Source organism: Lycium ferocissimum, chromosome 4, assembly GCF_029784015.1.
Source record: "Lycium ferocissimum isolate CSIRO_LF1 chromosome 4, AGI_CSIRO_Lferr_CH_V1, whole genome shotgun sequence".
Lineage (NCBI taxonomy): Eukaryota > Viridiplantae > Streptophyta > Magnoliopsida > Solanales > Solanaceae > Lycium > Lycium ferocissimum.
This window is the reverse complement of record NC_081345.1, coordinates 73,388,524-73,408,459: the sequence shown is the minus strand read 5'-3', so window position 1 is coordinate 73,408,459 and position 19,936 is coordinate 73,388,524. Positions and strand designations below refer to the sequence as shown.

The 19,936-nt window shown below is 39.2% G+C and overlaps 1 protein-coding gene across 1 annotated transcript; it reads right to left on the bottom strand.

Moving 5' to 3' along the window:
• Positions 1-6,206: 6,206 nt before the first annotated feature.
• On the bottom strand, positions 6,207-7,060 carry LOC132054313 (uncharacterized). Its single transcript, XM_059446355.1, has 2 exons — positions 6,923-7,060; positions 6,207-6,356 (listed from the first exon to the last, which is right to left on the bottom strand). The coding sequence occupies exons 1-2, from the start codon at positions 7,058-7,060 to the stop codon at positions 6,207-6,209; spliced, it is 288 nt and encodes a 95-aa protein (XP_059302338.1).
• Between the last annotated feature and the right edge of the window lie 12,876 nt (positions 7,061-19,936).

The following is a 19,936-nucleotide window of genomic DNA, read 5'->3' as shown; positions in this document are numbered from 1 at the left end:
AGTATTCTGGCTTGAGATCCTCGGTTAGTATAATGGTGTTACACCTCGGAAAATTCTCCGTTGATGCACAATGAATAGACTAGCGAAGGACACAAAGTATACGATATTTCAATAGGTAAGAAATAGCATTTGATGACCCTAATTGGGATTTCAAAGACATTCGAGGTAAGAGAAGAAAATTTGCCAAGGAAGGCAAGGTATACGTTATGTATCGGGAGAGATTTGCGAGTAACAAGTTAATGATGACTTAATGATATTTTGAAGAAGATTTATAGCGTCCCTTAGATTGTTAATGAGGTGCTAAACAAGTGTTAAGAAGGTTCCATAAGGATTGGAGATCAAACGAGTCGACGAGATCGAGTTCGGGCTTGAGAAATGCATTATACGGCCCAACATACTGGCCGTATAAAATATACGGCCGTATGTTAGGCCGTATATTTAGCCCAGATTGCCAAAATCAACGGACCAAATCTACGGCTGACATACGGTCGGTATAAATTATACGGACCGTATGTTGGTCCGTAGAATTTGGTCGGACAGTGTATTATTAATAAGGGGACGAAGTTCATTTCATTTCATTTTCCTCTTCACTCCCCTTCTCTCTAGAACTCTCTAGAACATTTATCCATACCTCTCCTACAAGAATTCAAGAGATATTAGTGATCAACTTCATCAAACCAAGAGAATCAAGTGTAAGAAACTCATTAAAGCTCATCCAAGACAAGAAATCCAAGTGGAGGTGGAACTAGGGTTTTGCTCAAGTGAAGTATTTCCACCCAAAGTCCATTCCTACACCATCTAAGGTAATTTTTATGGTCTTTCCATATGGTTTAAGGTATTGAGAGGTTGAAAGACTTGAATTGTAGAAGGAGATAGAAAATGGGTCATGAATGTGAGAATAGTGATATTTTGAGTAGTAGCTTGGATTGAGTCATGATTCTTGATATGTTGTGATTATGATTATGTTATAAATGACATTAAGAACATGGGATAGAAATTGTATATGAGTGAACGTAATAGTGTGCTATGACCATGGATATGGATGATTTGAAGTGAATTGGGAAATATGGATAATGTAGGTGAATAAAGACTATTGCTTATGAGGTTGTGAATATTATTATAGATGTTTGGGAGTTGATATATGATATGGAGGAAGTTGTATAAACAAAGGAGATGCTACCCAATTTTCTCTAGCTTTAGTCAAGTATGCTAAGTTATCGATTATCTAATGTTAGTACAACTCTAATGAAGGTAGAAACGGGAGCATTGAAGGAGAACGTTCAAGCGATAAAATAGTTGAACGAAAAGGTATGTAAGGCTAACCCTTCTTTCAATAAGGCATGGTTCTTTGGCCATATATCTATTCTTTCATGAGCCTATGATGTCCTCCAAATGATTCTGTCTCTGAAGCTAGTAAAGCTCATGATTCTTGTTATGTTACGATTCTACTAAATTCCTTATATGACGAGTAATCCTCTAAGGATAGATGTAATGAAACGATGATAGTAATGATGTCAAAGATGCTTATGAGCTCTTATGTATATATGTTTATGTATGACTATTATGTAACCCCGAGCTTATATGGCCGGGTATGATATGTATTGCGCTCGCACCTCTGCAGTTGGGTACGGATAACCCTGAGCCTTGGTAGGGCCAGGTATGTATAATCACCGAGCCTTGCCATGGCCGGGGATGTGAAACACCGATCCTTCATGGCCGGGTATGCTATGAATATGAATATGAATACGAATATGAATATGAATATGGATATGAAATGTAAATGAGTACGGATACGAATACGGATACAGATATGGATGTATGTAGACAATCACACATTAGAAATGGAAGGTCCCTATGAAAAGCAAGTAAGTGTTTATGACGATGATCCTATTACCTCCCATCTTATGCTATTTCTTATGTTATTTATTATGCTTCTATAATGATGTTGATCATGCTTTACATACTCAGTACATTCTTCATACCGACGTCCCTTTGTTTGTGGACGATGCGTCATGCCCGCAGGTGGCCAGGGAGAAGAGCTTGACCTATAGCTTTATTACTCAGGGACTACGTAGCGGAGCTCCATTTCATTCGGAGTTACAGCTTTTGGTATCTATTCTTTTGTGTACATACTTATGGGTATGGCGGGGTCCTGTCCCGCCTATTTGATATGACATACTCTCCTTAGAGGCTCGTAGACATGTGTATATGGTTAGATGTATTTGGCCTTGTCGTCTTATATTTTGAGTATTATTTTGTTAGCCTTGTCGGCTTATGTACATTATTGTGGGCATAGTTGTTGATGGTGATATAAATGTATTGTTGCCCAATGGAAATAGTATGAGTGATGGATAGAAAGCATGATTTAGCTATGTGGCTCACCTAGATGTAAATGTGAATGTATGATATGAGGTGCTAGGGTGGGTTAGCACCGGGTACCCATCATGGCCCTCCGGTTGGGTTGTGACAAATGGAAAGGAGGGTCTCAGGTTTTGAAGATGATGTTGGAGGCAAGAGACAGTACTGAGCAAGAAATATGGTGGGAACCTAAGATTGGGAGTTCTAATGTGTGGTTTGATAACTGGACTAAACTAGGTGCTCTTAACTTTGTGGTTCCTTATAGCGGCTACCAATGATCGGAGTTGAAGATGTGAATTAATGTCAAATGGCACACGGAATGTCCAAAAACTCCTGAGTTATTCCTCAAGATATTGTGTAGCATATAGTGCAGGAAATTGACATTAAGCATGCATCTAATGAATGGGATACACCATGGTGGATGATGACTAGCTCATAAATGTTTACCGTAGCCAGTGCATGGGAGTTACTGAGACAAAGAGCCAATGTAACAGTGCCTTCTCATAACACGTGGAACAAGGGTGTGCCATTCAAGATTTCCTTCTTCTTATGGAGCCTTTGGAAGTTTAAAGTGACAGTTGATGAGGTGGTGGCAAGCATTGGCATTGCCATAGTTTCTAAATGTTCTTCTTGTAATTACTGCTCAGCCTGAATCCATTAATCATGTATTTCTCTGTGGAGATTTTGCTGTCAAAGTTTGGAGTGTCTTTAATGCAGCAGCTGGATTGACCATGAATTATGTTCAAGTTAAGCATGCTATCAGAAGCTGGTGGGAGACAAAATGTCATTATAAGCTGAAACTTGTTTTTCAAGTTGTTCCTGCTTTTATTGTTTGGCAAATATGGAAATGGTGAAATAATCAATTACATGAAGGCAAAGATGACTTTTAATAGGGTGATATATGATATCAATCTGAACATACACTTGTTATGCAAGGTGTTGTTCCCTAGGCTGAATGTTCCAAAAAGGTGGCATCATATTGTGCAGTTTTTTGAAGAGTATAAACCTACAGTTGTTTATAAAGTGATAAGGTGGATGAGACCTACAGCTGGATAGTTTAAGTGTAATACTGATGGAGCTGCTAAAGGTAATCCAGGGCCAAGTTCTGTACGTTTGTTGCATCGGAATGAGGAGGGAGATTTGGTGTATCTCTTGCCGCTAAGAAGTTACGGACGTGGGTCGATTTGCAGCGTGTCGAGGCTATTAGAACGGGGTTGATATATTGCTTAGATAAGCAACTATTCCCACTGATTATAGAGACTGACTCAATGGCAATGAAGATGATCCTTGCTGCAAAATGGAAAATCCCATGAGGTATTTCAAAGGTGGTGGAGGACATTCAAAGAATGAGAAGAGATCAGATGGTGACTGTGGTGCATATACACAGAGAAGGGAATGGACTTGCTGATTTTTTAACTAACATGGTTTTTGATTTTGCAGGTACAATTCACTTCAATAGTTTCCATGAGTTACCAAGTCAAGCTAGGAGGATATTGAACATAGAAAAGGCTGGAATTCCAAATTTGAGAATAAGAACAATACAAGATAGAGCTCCAAACTGATGATCAGGTACACAAAAGAGCCATTTCCAATATGCAGACTGAACTAGTACTAGTATGGACTGATGCAACATCTGTGTTAGGGTGGTATTAGTGTGTTCATCATGCTCATTCCTTAATATGGATGTTACAACAGTCCATGATATGCTTCATGTTGTTTTGGTAATGGTACAAGTTTAAGAGTTGCTTGGATTATATAAGCATAAGATGCCCACAGATGAATACAACTACATTCAAGACTGCCTGAAGAATGATTCACATGATTTGAAACATTCCACCTGTGAGACTTTAAAGGTGTGATAGATGTTATCAAGTCAAGGCCCTTGGATTATTAGTTGTTACTAATCTGTTACATTCTCCATCTGTATTTCCATTTCCACTTGCTGTTTTTCATATTCTTTGCTGTTTTTCCATCTTTGATCAATCACTTTTGGATTGATCTCCCCCTCCCCCCCCCCCCCTTTGTTGTTTCTTTTCTTTGATCAATCACTTTTGGATTGATATGTACATAATTTTCTTTATCAATAAAATTCCACCTTTCTGGTGGCTTTAAAAAAAAAAAAAGTCCTTTGTTTAGTCCAATTTTTTTTTCTTTTTTTCCATTGTCATTTATTGCCAAGAAATCTCAACGACACTGTCGTGTAGAAACTTGTAACCTTCTATGTTGAATGTATGTAAAACATATCTTAAAACTAAAAATTACAAAACAAACACAGAAACTAGTTTTAATGGGGAAAAAACTAGCTCACTATACTTTTTTTTTCTTTTTTGGTAGAAAGAAAAATTCGAAAAATTTCTAGACTCATTCATAAGCTACACTACTTAAATCTGCTAAGAGCAAAAACTATATTTCCTTAATTGCATTCTCTCATACAAACAAATCTTTATTTACCAAAAAGGCGACATAGTTGTTTGCCTCTCTCCAAATTATACTTTTTGACAAACACAAACTCACCTCATGTGTATTCCCCCCATTATCTTCTCAGCATTGCTTTGCACTTTTCATTGACCAGAACATCAAATCTTGTGGCCCTACCTAACTCCAATTACTCAAATGTAATCCAAATAGGGAGCACCATCCACCATACTCTTTGTGTCCACGTCCAATCCACTAAGCTCTATTCTTTAGACAAAATCAGAAACGGGTCAGGTATTCGAATTACCCACTCTAGCCAAATTTCGATGCACACTGACTATACACATGAGGAGATTTAGTCAGCAGTTTTGAAGTAACAATAAAAGTATTTAATGTGTATTTAAAAGTTGAGATTGTATTTAAAACATAAAGAAGTTAGGATATTTATTTCACTTAAAAAAGTAAGCGGATACATCCATAGTCTCTTAAATTTATTACTCCTTCTGTCCCAATTTATGTGGCATTTTTCATTTCCCAAGATTCAAACTTTATGAACTTTGATCGACATTTTAAGATGTATTTTTTCACTAAATTGATATGAGAAAAGTTGTAAATTATAGTACTTTTCATGTAGTTTTCAAATATATAAATTTTAATCTTAAAATATGAAGTTAATCTAATCCAATTTAATTTCAAAATTTAATCAAATTGACTCTCGAAAAGCAAAAAGTGCCACATAAATTGGGACGGAGGGGGTAGTTAATGTTTAGATACTGAAGTACAACCTGTTCCGATTGAGCACTTGAACACGTGATAAAGTGTTAATATTAGACATTTTTAGCTAACTTTGAAAAAGTTTTTGCATGTTTTCAAACGCATGATACGTAGATAAGTTAACCGCTAAAAATATGTCGCCTCCTTTAATTATAAACATTAGTCTTAATAATCCATAAAATTTCAAGTGTGTTTCAATTGAGGCTGATGTGACAGATTTTATGCAGTTAACTTATCTATCTATTAGACGTTTAAGAACACGTGCAAACGTTTTTAAAAATTTAAATCTAAACTGTCTAATGGAAAAACTTTATGGTGTATTCAGATGCTCAATTGAGCAGACCGTAGTTTGAGTCTCTAAATGAAATTTATTGACAAATTTAAGAGTTGTTGATTTACTAAACCTTTTCAATATTTCATTATTTATTTCAAACATCGAAATTTAATAATTCCAAATCTGATGGTTAAATTAATATTTCCAAAAAGTAGAACTCTAGGATACATAAATGTTAAAATATTATTAAACACAAACTGCTCTATAGAAGTATTTATATTTATCATCGTATTTAGTTGAATAATACAGACGTAAAATCAAGGGCAAAATCGTACACTTGTCGTATATTGTCGAAGTGGTCATTAAATCTCAACGACCATTGCAATTAACGGTTTGGATTGAACCTTGTGAAATCAGCAAGTTTCCTCGACCTGCTCTTACAGAACGACGCCACATTTGAAAGGTGAGGCTTCGCCTTAACTTCTATCTCACCGGAAAACACCATATCCAGAGGCATCCTTTCTGGTTCAATTGCCTATTCGAGCTAGCCCGAACCAATGGGCTCAAGAAAAATGCCATTCCAGATAAACTCTGATTATGGCCCGACTTTGGGCCTGTTCTCCGGCCCGGTTGAGCACCCGGTGTTCTCTTTAGCGTCTCTGATGAGTATCCTCTTGAACCATCTAAGCAATGCTCATCTTCCTCCTCCTCTTCTCAATCTCTATTATGGCAACTTCTTCAATTATCTCTTATCGTCGATTTGTCCAATGAAAATGTCCGGGATTGCTTTTTCGGATGACTAGTTAAAATTGTTGAGAACCATGACGGTGATGAAGATGATGATGTCGGGAAATTTGAAACACTAGAATTTGAATCAGGTTTCTTCGAACTGGATCTAAATAAACACGATAACAAAGATAATCCATAATCCTTCTTCTTCTTCTTCTTCTTCTTCTTCTTCTTCTTCTTCTTCTCCTCTTCCTCCTTATATAAGGTGGGAACAATTATCGTTGTTCCATTGGGACCCACTTGTGAAGTACTATGGAATCGTTGATCTGATTTTCCAGAAAGCGAAGGATTAATGGTGTTTGATTTTATTACCTGAAACTGTTTGTAATAAGTGTGAGTTTGTGCTTGTGCCTCCGCGGCGACGAAAACAAATAATCGTTCGCGAAGGCACAAAGCACACACGCCGACGCTGCCACTCGCGTCGGCGAACTGCTTCTTACATGACCTCATGAATTAATGACTTGACTATAACCAAAAAACTAGTGGCTTGTCTTTTTCTTCTCGATCTTATTTTAGAGAGAGACCACCGAGCACCCCTCATTCTACGGTCGCTTAACCCGTCTTTATTCATTTCTCTTGTCGTTTATAATAATAGAAAACGACTTTCATATAGAACATATTTACTTATATAACGTAGGCCCTTTGGGCTATCAAAATAATAATAATATACATAGGCTTTCATTTACACAATGACTATGGGACCATGCTACCCACACATACGTATCTACGAGCCTCTACTAGAACACTGAACATATGGACGGGACAGGACCCCGCCGTGCCCAAAACACATGTACACAAAACCATATCTCAAAATAGCACCTCCGAATAAAGGAGGGCTTCCGCAACTCGCCGCTAGCTACCGAGGATCCGCACCGCCTCCTCGTCTACCGTGGGCATGAACACGGCGTCCAAAGAGAGAAGGACGTCAGTACGAATATTGTACTGAGTATGTAAAGCATGAGCAGTAACAGTAGAAAAACATAACGGATAATATATGAAATAACATAAAGCGGGAGACGATAACATTCTCTTCATAGCACTTACCTGCTTTCCGTAGGGCGTTCCATGTTCTATTTCGTACTCGTATACATACATCCATATCCTTTACTTACCTTTCATATCTATTACCTCGTCATACTCATGCCCGCATCACGTGCTTTGCATATATACATAGCCCTTACTCGGCACTTACATGTTAGTAGTATATTCGAACTCTAATCACTGTCATATGTATAGCTTAATCGTACTCGTAAAGATATCATGTACTTATCTCATTCGTACTCACATGAATGTGATGCATATGGTATAATCATACAGGTAACACAATCATACTCACATAGATATCATACGTGAAACATAGTCGTGCTCATATAAGCATCATGCATATAACATAGTCGTATTCATAACGGTGTCATACATGTAGCATACTCATACTTCTATAGATTAGTATCATTCGTACTCGCCCCTATGGATTCGTATCGTACTCGGCCCGGCCGCTCGGCTTCGGGGCTCGATGGAATCGCGCATACGTACTCGGCCCGCTCGGCTCGATGACATTAAGTAGAAGGACAAGAAAGAGATACACGTCGGCCCTCTTGGGCTCGATGGGATCCCCGGTATGCGTACTCGGCCAAAAAAAAGCTCTTGGGCTCGATAGGCTTAGGATTATACGTACTCGGCCCTCATGGGCTCGATACATACATATATACATATATATCACATAGGGGTATCATGACCTTAACATATCTAGTCATCATCTTGCATTCATCATAAACATACATACACTTATCATAATGTCGCATCTATTTATACCCATTTGATCATTATCCGTATTCGGCCTCATAGGCTCGACAAAGATATCGTATTCGGCCACGAGGGCTCGATCACATCACCTACATCTCATATCGTACATGCATCATCATGTCGTCATAATACATATATTTGTGCATAGACACCATATACTTCATATACTTGTCATCATACATTATCGTAGGTTCATCGCTATCATTTATTTCATGAACATATTATTCTTTCATCTTTACTCGTGTCATAATCGCATCGTAAGCGTATCATATTTTAGCATTCTTACATCACATATAACTATACATATCCTTAACACATACATTTGAACTCAAGACGTCTACATTTATATCGGGGTGACATAAGGTCGTGGACCCCGACTTCGTTATGGAACATTCATACGTATTCTGCCTCACCTTGAAGGAACAAGCATAAGGTGAGTGGGCATAATGATCAATGCCATTAGATTACATATATAGCGTCATTAGCGTCTTAGGAGCATCATACCATAGGCTCTAGCATCTCTAGTCTTTAGCTTACTACCATCATTACCGTTATCATGCTCATAGCTTATCTCTTATCTCGTATGGCTATCCATGAGTGAGGACTCTTGACTTTCTTGGAGATGGGACATTCGTAGTAAGGAGGAATTTCATGCCATAGAAGTCATGCCTTGGAAAGAAAGGGCTAAGCTTTACATACCTTTGTCGTTTAGCTTATTCTATCGCTTGCTCGTTCTCCTTTAATGCTCTCGTTTACCTTCAATGGAATTCGCATCAACATTAGCTATATAATCGTAAAATCATACTTACTAAGGCTATAGAAATTTGGGCAGCATTTCCTTTGTTTATACTACTTTCCGCCACATTCCATATCAGCTCCCAACATTCATAATAATCATCACAATATCGCTAACAACAATCGTCATTCATTCATATGATTCGCATTTCATAATTCACCTCAATTTCCCATAATTATGACTAAAAATCCATCGTCGTATTCTTTCGTATCCAATACTCATTTCATGTTCTATAGGTCATTTATAACACATTTATATCATCAACACATTCATTTCCATGATTCAATTCACTACTAATCACTAATGACAATATTCATCCATTTAATGACCCATTTGTGGTGCTCTTCTACAATCCATGAATCTCAACTTAAAATACTTCAATTAGCATGTAATAAACATGAAACTTACCTTAGATGATGAAGGGATAGGCCTTGGATGACAATTCACCTTTTCCACCAAAACCCTACTTTCTCTCTCTTGGAATTTCTTGGGTTGAATGACTTTGATGAAGTTTCTTCCACTTGTTTCACTCTATTTCTAGTTGATGATCTTTGATTTCTCTTGTTTTCTCATGGATGAAGTGTTTGGAACACTCTAGAGGTTTCTTGAATGGAGGAGGTGGAAGATGAAATGAAAATGAAATGAAATGAGGTCCCTTATATAAAATAGAGTTCGGCCCGATTGAAATATACGGACCAACATACGGTCCGTATAATTTATACCAGCCGTATGTTGGACCGTACATTTGGTCCAAAGCTTAAGTCATTCGGGCTAATTCTACGGCTGGACATACGGCCGAGATTTTATACGGCCGCATGTCCGGCCGTATGTTTGCCTGTGTTTCCGAAAGTTGTTTCGTCGACTCGTTTGATCGCCGATCCTTGTGGAACCTTCTTAACACTTGTTCATCATTTCAATACCATTCTAAGGGACGTTATAACTCTCCCTTGGGGCATCATTCATACGCCATTAACTCAATGCTCGTACTCCTTATCCGATACTCTCAACTTACAACTCGCTTCTCTTTAACAACTTCCTTTTCTTAACTCGGATGTCTTTGGAAATCTTAATTAGGTCGATCGATTACTATCTCTCGCTCATCTAAACCTCATGTTCATCATGTCCCTCATGAGTCTATTCACTTGTACGCTAAGGGAAATTTCCGAGGTGTAACACTCTTCCCCCCTTTTGGAACATTCGTCCTCGAATGTTAAATCGCCGGGGATTCTAGAAAAATTTCGCCAGAGTTTCCCCTGTAATATGGCGATACCATCCTGTCACAACAACCCATAATATCATTGCCTCACAGGGCTACAACATAACAACATTATAAATTGGCCACACGCGACCCATACGCATAAAAGAAAAGCATACAAACCTTATCATCCCAAGTGTTCCCTCATATAGCTCTTCCGGCTAAAATAAGTGCGTATTATCTCGTGGGGTCCAATATTTTGTTTCACAAATAGGGGACATAACATCCGAGTAATGATGGAAATAGGGGTGTTCGATACTCTAATTATTACACTTCATTTAATACATTCCCCTTTCTTACCCCATAATGGCATCAAATCTTACATGGTTTGCAACTCTATCTCGCTGGGTTTCATTAGCGAAGTATAATTGCTTGCTAGTCACATCACCGCTCTTGGCTGGTTCATGTGCGTATACATCTATACATATACAGATATCCATATCCACACACATATTTGTGTTCATAGCCATATCTCTATTCATGATCACATTCATTTACATACTCATATTCATCACATTTCTATATTCGTAACATACTTGTACTCATATTCATGTCGTTCACATATCATATATATCACACATGCTTAACATATTCGTACTCATGTTGATTTCGTATACATAGTATTCATATAACATTTACATAACATACCCGACTATGAAGAGTCGGTACTTCACATACTTGGCCCGGCCAAGGCCCGTGGTCATCCGTACCTAACTATAGTGGTGCGTGCTCATCATCATGTATACATATTCATTCGCATATATCGTACTCTACCCGGTCATACAAGCTCGGGGTTTCCATAATAGTCATATATAGGCACATATACATATAAGATCATAAGCATTCCTTAACATCGTCACTATCATCGCTCATCACATCTATTTGACACGTCTTAGGGTCTATCGTTAACTTTCTACACTTGCGTTCCTCTTCCTCGCTTCCCCCCTTTGGGGTCTTGCCTATACCATTTTTTTTTTTAAATTCCCAGTCTTGCCTTCAAATCTCTAATTCGTATACCTCTTACTATACTGCGTCTTATTCATGCTGTTTCTGATGATCCATAGCTACGATAACCTATATGTGGAGGTTTAACATACTCGTGTCTTCCCTCTTCCCTTTACTCTATACGTAAATAGCTTCTTATAGTCGTAACTCATCATCATCGCTATCTTGGGGTTTTTTTTTTCGCATCTTACTTCCCTAAACTTGAGAACCATAATACCACATATCATTCTTTCCCCACTACCATCGCTACATAATATAACTTCTCAATTTATACTCGCTCATTGCTACAATTATTTATTCTTCCTTTAGCACATAATTAAAAAAAAATGTAGATATACCTGTGACGGCATCGGGGGGTGACTCTGGATCTTGTCGCTCAACCAATGCATACATACGATGCCGAGGGCCACTCGAATTAGACGCTCTCTCCCTGCCTCTACCCCGCACTACTAGTGTCTGGGAGTCTTGTCCCGCGGGCGCATAGATGACGAAGATCCGGCCGCGGATCCCGTGGGCGGACCGCACGCCCGCCGCCTCGAAATGGGCACTCTCTCATAATATGACCTGACTGGCCACAACTATAGCAAACATCCGACCCCACTCGACATGGTCCCCAATGTTGCTTACCGCACTGGGTACATTGTGGTATGGACGATCTCGTCTGGCCCGAATCACTTCTATACCGAGAACCAGACTCTCCGAAACTCTGACTCGGTCCGGAATGAATGGAGTAATCGGACCCCTGGCCTGAGTGCCTAGAGTATGACTTCCTCGATCTCCCTCTATAGTCCGCTATCGGCACCCACGGGTCCGGCCCTCTTACTTTGCCCCTCATCACCTTCACGTCCACTCCTTTGCGGCCGTTGTTGCCCTTCTAAATTTTGGGCATGGGCTTGAATGCGGAAATATCCATCCCGTCTTGCAATGAAGCCGTTAAACATTCTTGATATAAATGTGGCCCTAAGCCGCTCACAAACTCCGTACACTCGTCACCCATGTCGGCCACCATCATCGGAGCATATCTAGCCAACGAATTAAATTGAAGGCTATATTCTCGGGCGCTCATATTTCCTTGCTTTAAATTCAAGAATCTATCCGCTCTAGCTCGGCGGATCTCGGGTGGCAAATAATGACGAATGAAGGCATCAACGAACTCTTGCCACACGGGAGGGGGCGCATTCTCTTTTCTTGACGATCTCCAGTTGTTATACCATAGAACCGCCACATCTCGGAGTCTATAAGACGCTAACTCCACTGATTCGGTTTCAGAGGCATGGATAATCCTCAATGTCCTCAACATTTCATCAATAAAACCTTGAGGGTCTTCATCCGGCTTTGACCCGAAAAACTCCGGGATTCAAACTCATAAAATCACGGGCTCTAGTACTAGCGGCCCCGTCACTTAAGCCCGAATCTTGCCGCCGTGCTCGGGTGGCAACTATCCGTGTCAATAAGTTAATGGCCTCGGCCACTTGTTGGCCTGAAGTAGATGGTGGAGGGATTGTAGGCATAGGAGCTGGAGCTGAAGCCCCTTCTTGCTCTTCCGTAACGGGCGGAGTAGTGGAGGCACTAGATGGAACCTCATCATGTGATTCGCCCTCATCTATATTCATAGGCGGCTCTATTTCTCGCCCGCCTCTTCATCGTAGTCTCGCCCTCCGGCGGCTTTAGCTTTCCCTTTTGGCGGCATTTCGAAATCACAACATACTCATTAGGGAGGAATTTCATCTTATACTTGGCTCTATCGCACGATCTCATATGAAGAAAGATGGTCATTTTTCCTAAATGCCCCGTAGCCTCTTGTTTATTAGCGTGGCGCGCAACACACCATAAACAAGACTCTACTAGACACGGCTCGTAGACACTTCCTAGGACTGAACTGCTCTGATACCACTTTTGTCACGACCCGACCTACGGGCCGCGACGGTACCCGAGGCTGACCACCGAGCACCCCTCATTCTACTGCTTAACCTGTCTTTATTCATTTCTCTTGTCGTTTATAATAATAGAAAACGACTTTCATATAGAACATATTTACTTATATAACGTAGGCCCCTTGGGCTATCAAAATAATAATAATAATATACATAGGCTTTCATTTACACAATGACTATGGGACCATGCTACCCACACATACGTATCTACGAGCCTCTACTAGAACACTGAACATATGGACGGGACAGGACCCCGCCGTGCCCAAAATACATGTACACAAAACCATATCTCAAAATAGCACCTCCGAATAAAGGAGGGCTTCCGCAACTCTGCCGCTAGCTACTGAGGATCTGCACCGCCTCCTCGTCTACCTGTGGGCATGAACACAGCGTCCAAAGAGAAGGACGTCAGTACGAATATTGTACTGAGTATGTAAAGCATGAGCAGCAACAGTAGAAAAAAACATAACGGATAATATATGAAATAACATAAAGCAGGAGACGATAACATTCTCTTCATAGCACTTACCTGCTTTCCGTAGGGGCGTTCCATGTTCTATTTCGTACTCGTATACATACATCCATATCCTTTACTTACTTACCTTTCATATCTATTATCTCGTCATACTCATGCCCGCATCACGTGCTTTGCATATATATAGCCCTTACTCGGCACTTACATGTTAGTAGTATATTCGAACTCTAATCACTGTCATATGTATAGCTTAATCGTACTCGTAAAGATATCATGTACTTATCTCATTCGTACTCACATGAATGTGATGCATATGGCATAATCATACAGGTAACACAATCATACTCACATAGATATCATACGTGAAACATAGTCGTGCTCATATAAGCATCATGCATATAACATAGTCATATTCATAACGGTGTCATACATGTAGCATACTCATACTTCTATAGATTAGTATCATTCGTACTCGGCCCCTTCGGCTCGATGGAATCGCTAGCATACGTACTCGGCCCGCTCGGCTCGATGGCATTACTGGTACACGTACTCGGCCCTCTTGGGCTCGATGGGATCCCCGGTATGCGTACTCGGCCCTCTTGGGCTCGATAGGCTTAGGATTATACGTACTCGGCCCTCATGGGCTCGATACATACATATATACATATATATCACATAGGGTATCATGACCTTAACATATCTAGTCATCATCTTGCATTCATCATAAACATACATACACTTATCATAATGTCGCATCTATTTATACCCATTTGATCATTATCCGTATTCGGCCTCATAGGCTCGACAAAGATATCGTATTCGGCCACGAGGGCTCGATCACATCACCTACATCTCATATCGTACATGCATCATCATGTCGTCATAATACATATATTTGTGCATAGACACCATATACTTCATATACTTGTCATCATACATTATCGTAGGTTCATCGCTATCATTTATTTCATGAACATATTATTCTTTCATCTTTACTCGTGTCATAATCGCATCGTAAGCGTGTCATATTTTAGCATTCTTACATCACATATAACTATACATATCCTTAACACATACATTTGAACTCAAGACGTCTACATTTATATCGGGGTGACATAAGGTCGTGGACCCCGACTTCGTTATGGAACATTCATACGTATTCGCCCTCACCTTGAAGGAACAAGCATAAGGTGAGTGGGCATAATGATCAATGCCATTAGATTACATATATAGCGTCATTAGCGTCTTAGGAGCATCATACCATAGGCTCTAGCATCTCTAGTCTTTAGCTTACTACCATCATTACCGTTATCATGCTCATAGCTTATCTCTTATCTCGTATGGCTATCCATGAGTGAGGACTCTTGACTTTCTTGGAGATGGGACATTCGTAGTAAGGAGGAATTTCATGCCATAGAAGTCATGCCTTGGAAAGAAAGGGCTAAGCTTTACATACCTTTGTCGTTTAGCTTATTCTATCGCTTGCTCGTTCTCCTTTAATGCTCTCGTTTACCTTCAATGGAATTCGCATCAACATTAGCTATATAATCGTAAAATCATACTTACTAAGGCTATAGAAATTTGGGCAGCATTTCCTTTGTTTATACTACTTTCCGCCACATTCCATATCAGCTCCCAACATTCATAATAATCATCACAATATCGCTAACAACAATCGTCATTCATTCATATGATTCGCATTTCATAATTCACCTCAATTTCCCATAATTATGACTAAAAATCCATCGTCGTATTCTTTCGTATCCAATACTCATTTCATGTTCTATAGGTCATTTATAACACATTTATATCATCAACACATTCATTTCCATGATTCAATTCACTACTAATCACTAATGACAATATTCATCCATTTAATGACCCATTTGTGGTGCTCTTCTACAATCCATGAATCTCAACTTAAAAATACTTCAATTAGCATGTAATAAACATGAAACTTACCTTAGATGATGAAGGGATAGGCCTTGGATGACAATTCACCTTTTCCACCAAAACCCTACTTTCTCTCTCTTGGAATTTCTTGGGTTGAATGACTTTGATGAAGTTTCTTCCACTTGTTTCACTCTATTTCTAGTTGATGATCTTTGATTTCTCTTGTTTTCTCATGGATGAAGTGTTTGGAACACTCTAGAGGTTTCTTGAATGGAGGAGGTGGAAGATGAAATGAAAATGAAATGAAATGAGGTCCCTTATATAAAATAGAGTTCAGCCCGATTGGAAATATACGGACCAACATACGGTCCGTATAATTTATACCAGCTGTATGTTGGACCGTACATTTGGTCCAGTGGCTTAAGTCATTCTGGGCTAATTCTACGGCTGGACATACGGCCAGTATATTTTATACGGCCAGTATGTCTGGCCGTATGTTTGCCTGAGTTTCCGAAAGTTGTTTCGTCGACTCGTTTGATCGCCGATCCTTGTGGAACCTTCTTAACACTTGTTCATCATTTAATACCATTCTAAGGGACGTTATAACTCTCCCTTGGGGCATCATTCATACGCCATTAACTCAATGCTCGTACTCCTTATCCGATACTCTCAACTTACAACTCGCTTCTCTTTAACAACTTCCTTTTCTTAACTCGGATGTCTTTGGAAATCTTAATTAGGTCGATCGATTACTATCTCTCGCTCATCTAAACCTCATGTTCATCATGTCCCTCATGAGTCTATTCACTTGTACGCTAAGGGAAATTTCCGGGCTAAACACACATACAAGTTGAATCAATCTTATTACTTTAATAAGTTTAATTTCTTAGGTCCAAGATTTCACCAATTAATTTTGATGATAACAAAACAATACAATCTTTAATAAAAAAAATTAATTGTTGTAAATTTAAACAACACAATATTTAAAAAAGAATATTTATTTGTGGTAAATTTATCTTTGGTAGAGGTTTATTTGATGAAGAAGGATTTGGTGAAGGTCTAAACAAATAGTATGAAAAAGAAGATATTATGAGATGGAATTATGAGAAACGGTATGAAAGAAAAGAATTGCACAAATCAAGACTACTCCCTACGTTCACTTTTACTTGTCCACTATACTAAAAATACATTTTCACCTTTACTAGTAACTTTTGGCATATCAAGAGAAAAACATATATTTTTTTCATGTTTTACCCGTATCATTAGTTACTTATTCTTCAAATCATTTTTCAAGACCTAAGACTAAACATCAATTAATATGGGTATTGTGGTAAAATACTCATATCAATTATTGTTTCTTAAAGGATGTGCAAAGTCCAAACTGCATAAATGGCAAAATACAACTTGACACGTGTCGAAACAGTATTGGGACACGGGGCGAAGGAAGATGAATCCCTTCCAGTTGCAGTATTCAATACGAGCAAAAAAGCCCCGGTTATACCTGGAGTCAAGTTACAAGGGAAAATCACATCGGCTAATTAATAGCGGAATAACATTACAAGACCGGACCGGATCTGAAGCAGACGTTACGATTTAGTATTAAGGGCAATATTAATTGCTCATTATTAGGATTTAATTACTGGTTAAAGGGTCTATATATTTGTGCTATAAAAGGAGCTTAACAACCCAAAAAGGAGGATCATTGAATACAACATACTATGCTTTATTCTTACAAGCTTTTGCTATTTAAATTGACTCTATTCTTTTGCTCCGGAATATTGTCATACCAAGAAGTGATATTGTCCCACCGGATAAAGCTTATCAAGGGATTCACTCCGAGAAATAATCAAGCCCAGGCTTAATCATTTCATTATTATTTATTTCAATTATTTTATCTGCTTAATATCACATTCATTTCTGTTAATTATTTATTTCATCTCTGATAACAAAACAAATCACGTATCCTTTAAACCCCTAAATAAATTTAATTGTTCCCTTTATTTTTAGGTTAAAACCTATATTGAACTAAGCCCAAAAGGGCTAAGAATAATTTTGATATTGTTTTTTGGCTCTAACCTTTAAACTTACAATTCTTATTTTTCTGTCACCCGTTAAGTCTTGAAAAATGACGAATACTGCGAACCAAGCAGATGGAGTGTTGAACATAGTAACCACTTAGGGAAGGACTCAAACCGTAGAAGATGATTTGACCTGGAACGAACAAATGCAGGAATCACCTCATGGATCCAAACACACTGGAGATGATTTCGTTCCAAATGATAACCATGAAGAAGAGGTGGTTGCAAAAACATATTCGGTAATGGCTAAAATATTGGAGTTGTTGGAAAAACAACAGAAAGACTTTGCGAATTTGCAGGCAGGAAAAAATAATACTGGAGGAGATCAGCCCAATGCGGATGCGTGGCGAGAAGAAGGCAATGGTGTAGCCCGCGACAATGGGGGCGCATCCGATGTAATGCAGTACGTTGAACCTCTTGCCAATCGGCAAGAGAAAAATGAGAAAGAATTAAATAGCCGGTTGGATAAAAGCAAAAAGGAATTTGAGGCGTTTTATTCCCGGATAGATCAGATTCCAGGAGCCCCGCTAGTATTAAAGAGGCCAGATTCAAAAAGATACATGCAGTTGTCATACCCACCAAGCACGGCTCCTAAACTCATTCAAAAAAGGTTTAAGATCCCAGACTTTTCCAAATACAATGGGACCACAGATCCTCAGGAGCACGTGACTTCATACATATGTGCTGTGAAGGGAAACGATATGCAACCGGATGAAATTGAGTATGTGTTGCTCAAGAAATTTTGTGAAACTCTATCCAAAGGAGCAATGACCTAGAATTCATTGCTTTCGGAGCATTCTATTCACTCTTTCAAAATGCTTGCGGATGCCTTCATCAAGGCACATGCTGGGGCGAAAAAGGTATCAGCAAGAAAGGTGGATACATTTAAAAACGCCCAAGGAGATGATGAATTGCTCGGAGAATTCGTTATCCGATTTCAAAAGGAGCGAATGCTGCTTCCAGCTATTCCAGATGACTGGATGGCAGAGGCATTTACTAAAGGGTTAAACCTAAAAAGTTTGAGTGCTTCGTTAAAGTTAAAGGAAAACCTACTGGAATTTCCTGCCACAACTTGGGCGGGTGTTCATAATAGGTACGAGTCAAAAATTCGGGTAGAGGATGACCAGTTGGTTTGTTAGCTGGTTCAACTGGTCAAAGTCGAAGCTATGACAGACCAAGAAGAAACATTTATTCTGATTCCAGAATTGGAAAGGACAGATACCAACCATATGGTCAACAGGAAAGGTCTCGGACTAGACCAGAATGAAGCCCGGGCGAACATTATGAGAGATCGGATCCTGATAGGAAGAGTGAATCTGGTCAAAGCATACACGGATTGTAGCCTAAGGTGGCAACGATTGACTCATAGAACTAACAAAATTGAGATCCCGAGGCTGTCGGAGTACAACTTTAGCATTGATCTAGTAGAGTTGATTGTGGTGATAGATAAAATTAATAGTGCAAAGCGACCTGGACCAATGAGAATGGATCCAACTCAGAGGGATATGAATTAATTTTGTGATTATCATGGAACTCATGGTCATCGAATGGCTGATTGCCGGCACCTCATGGATGAGGTTGCTAGGTTATTGAAGGATGGTTATTTAAGAGAGTTCTTGAGTGATAGAGCTAAAGATAACTATGGGAAGTGCACGGATTCGATAAAGGTGAACCTCAGGTTGAGCCCCATCATGTTATTAACAGATAGTTGATGACTGCAGGGCAACTTCAGAGGAATTCTTCGAAGGTCTCAAAGTGACCTTTTTAACTGGAAACCAGCGTTGAAGATACATCTGGGCTCTGGGTTAGCCCCGAAACTCAAGATCAAAGTCGTTGAACTTCTTAGGAAGCATGTTAATTGCTTCGATTGGACACGTCTGGGCAAAGCAGAGATTTCATTGCTGGAGGTGATTTCAAACAGGGGGAATAAAGCAGCTGGAGCTCCTGAACAAAAGGAGTAAGAATGGTTGAGATGATAGAAAATAGTATAAGGGAAATTTCCCCTCGCCCTAATGACATGGTGTTTAATGCGTTAATAAATAATATTGTGGTCTCAGGAATAGTGGCGATTCCAAAGAGTGCGGTTA

Coding starts and splice junctions, on each gene's coding strand:
- LOC132054313 (XM_059446355.1), bottom strand. CDS start 7,060: ATGAGGTCATGTAAGAAGCAGTTCGCCGACGCGAGTGGCAGCGTCGGC. Junction 6,357..6,922: donor CTTATTACAAACAGTTTCAG/GTAATAAAATCA, acceptor TAGCTCGAATAG/GCAATTGAACCAGAAAGGAT.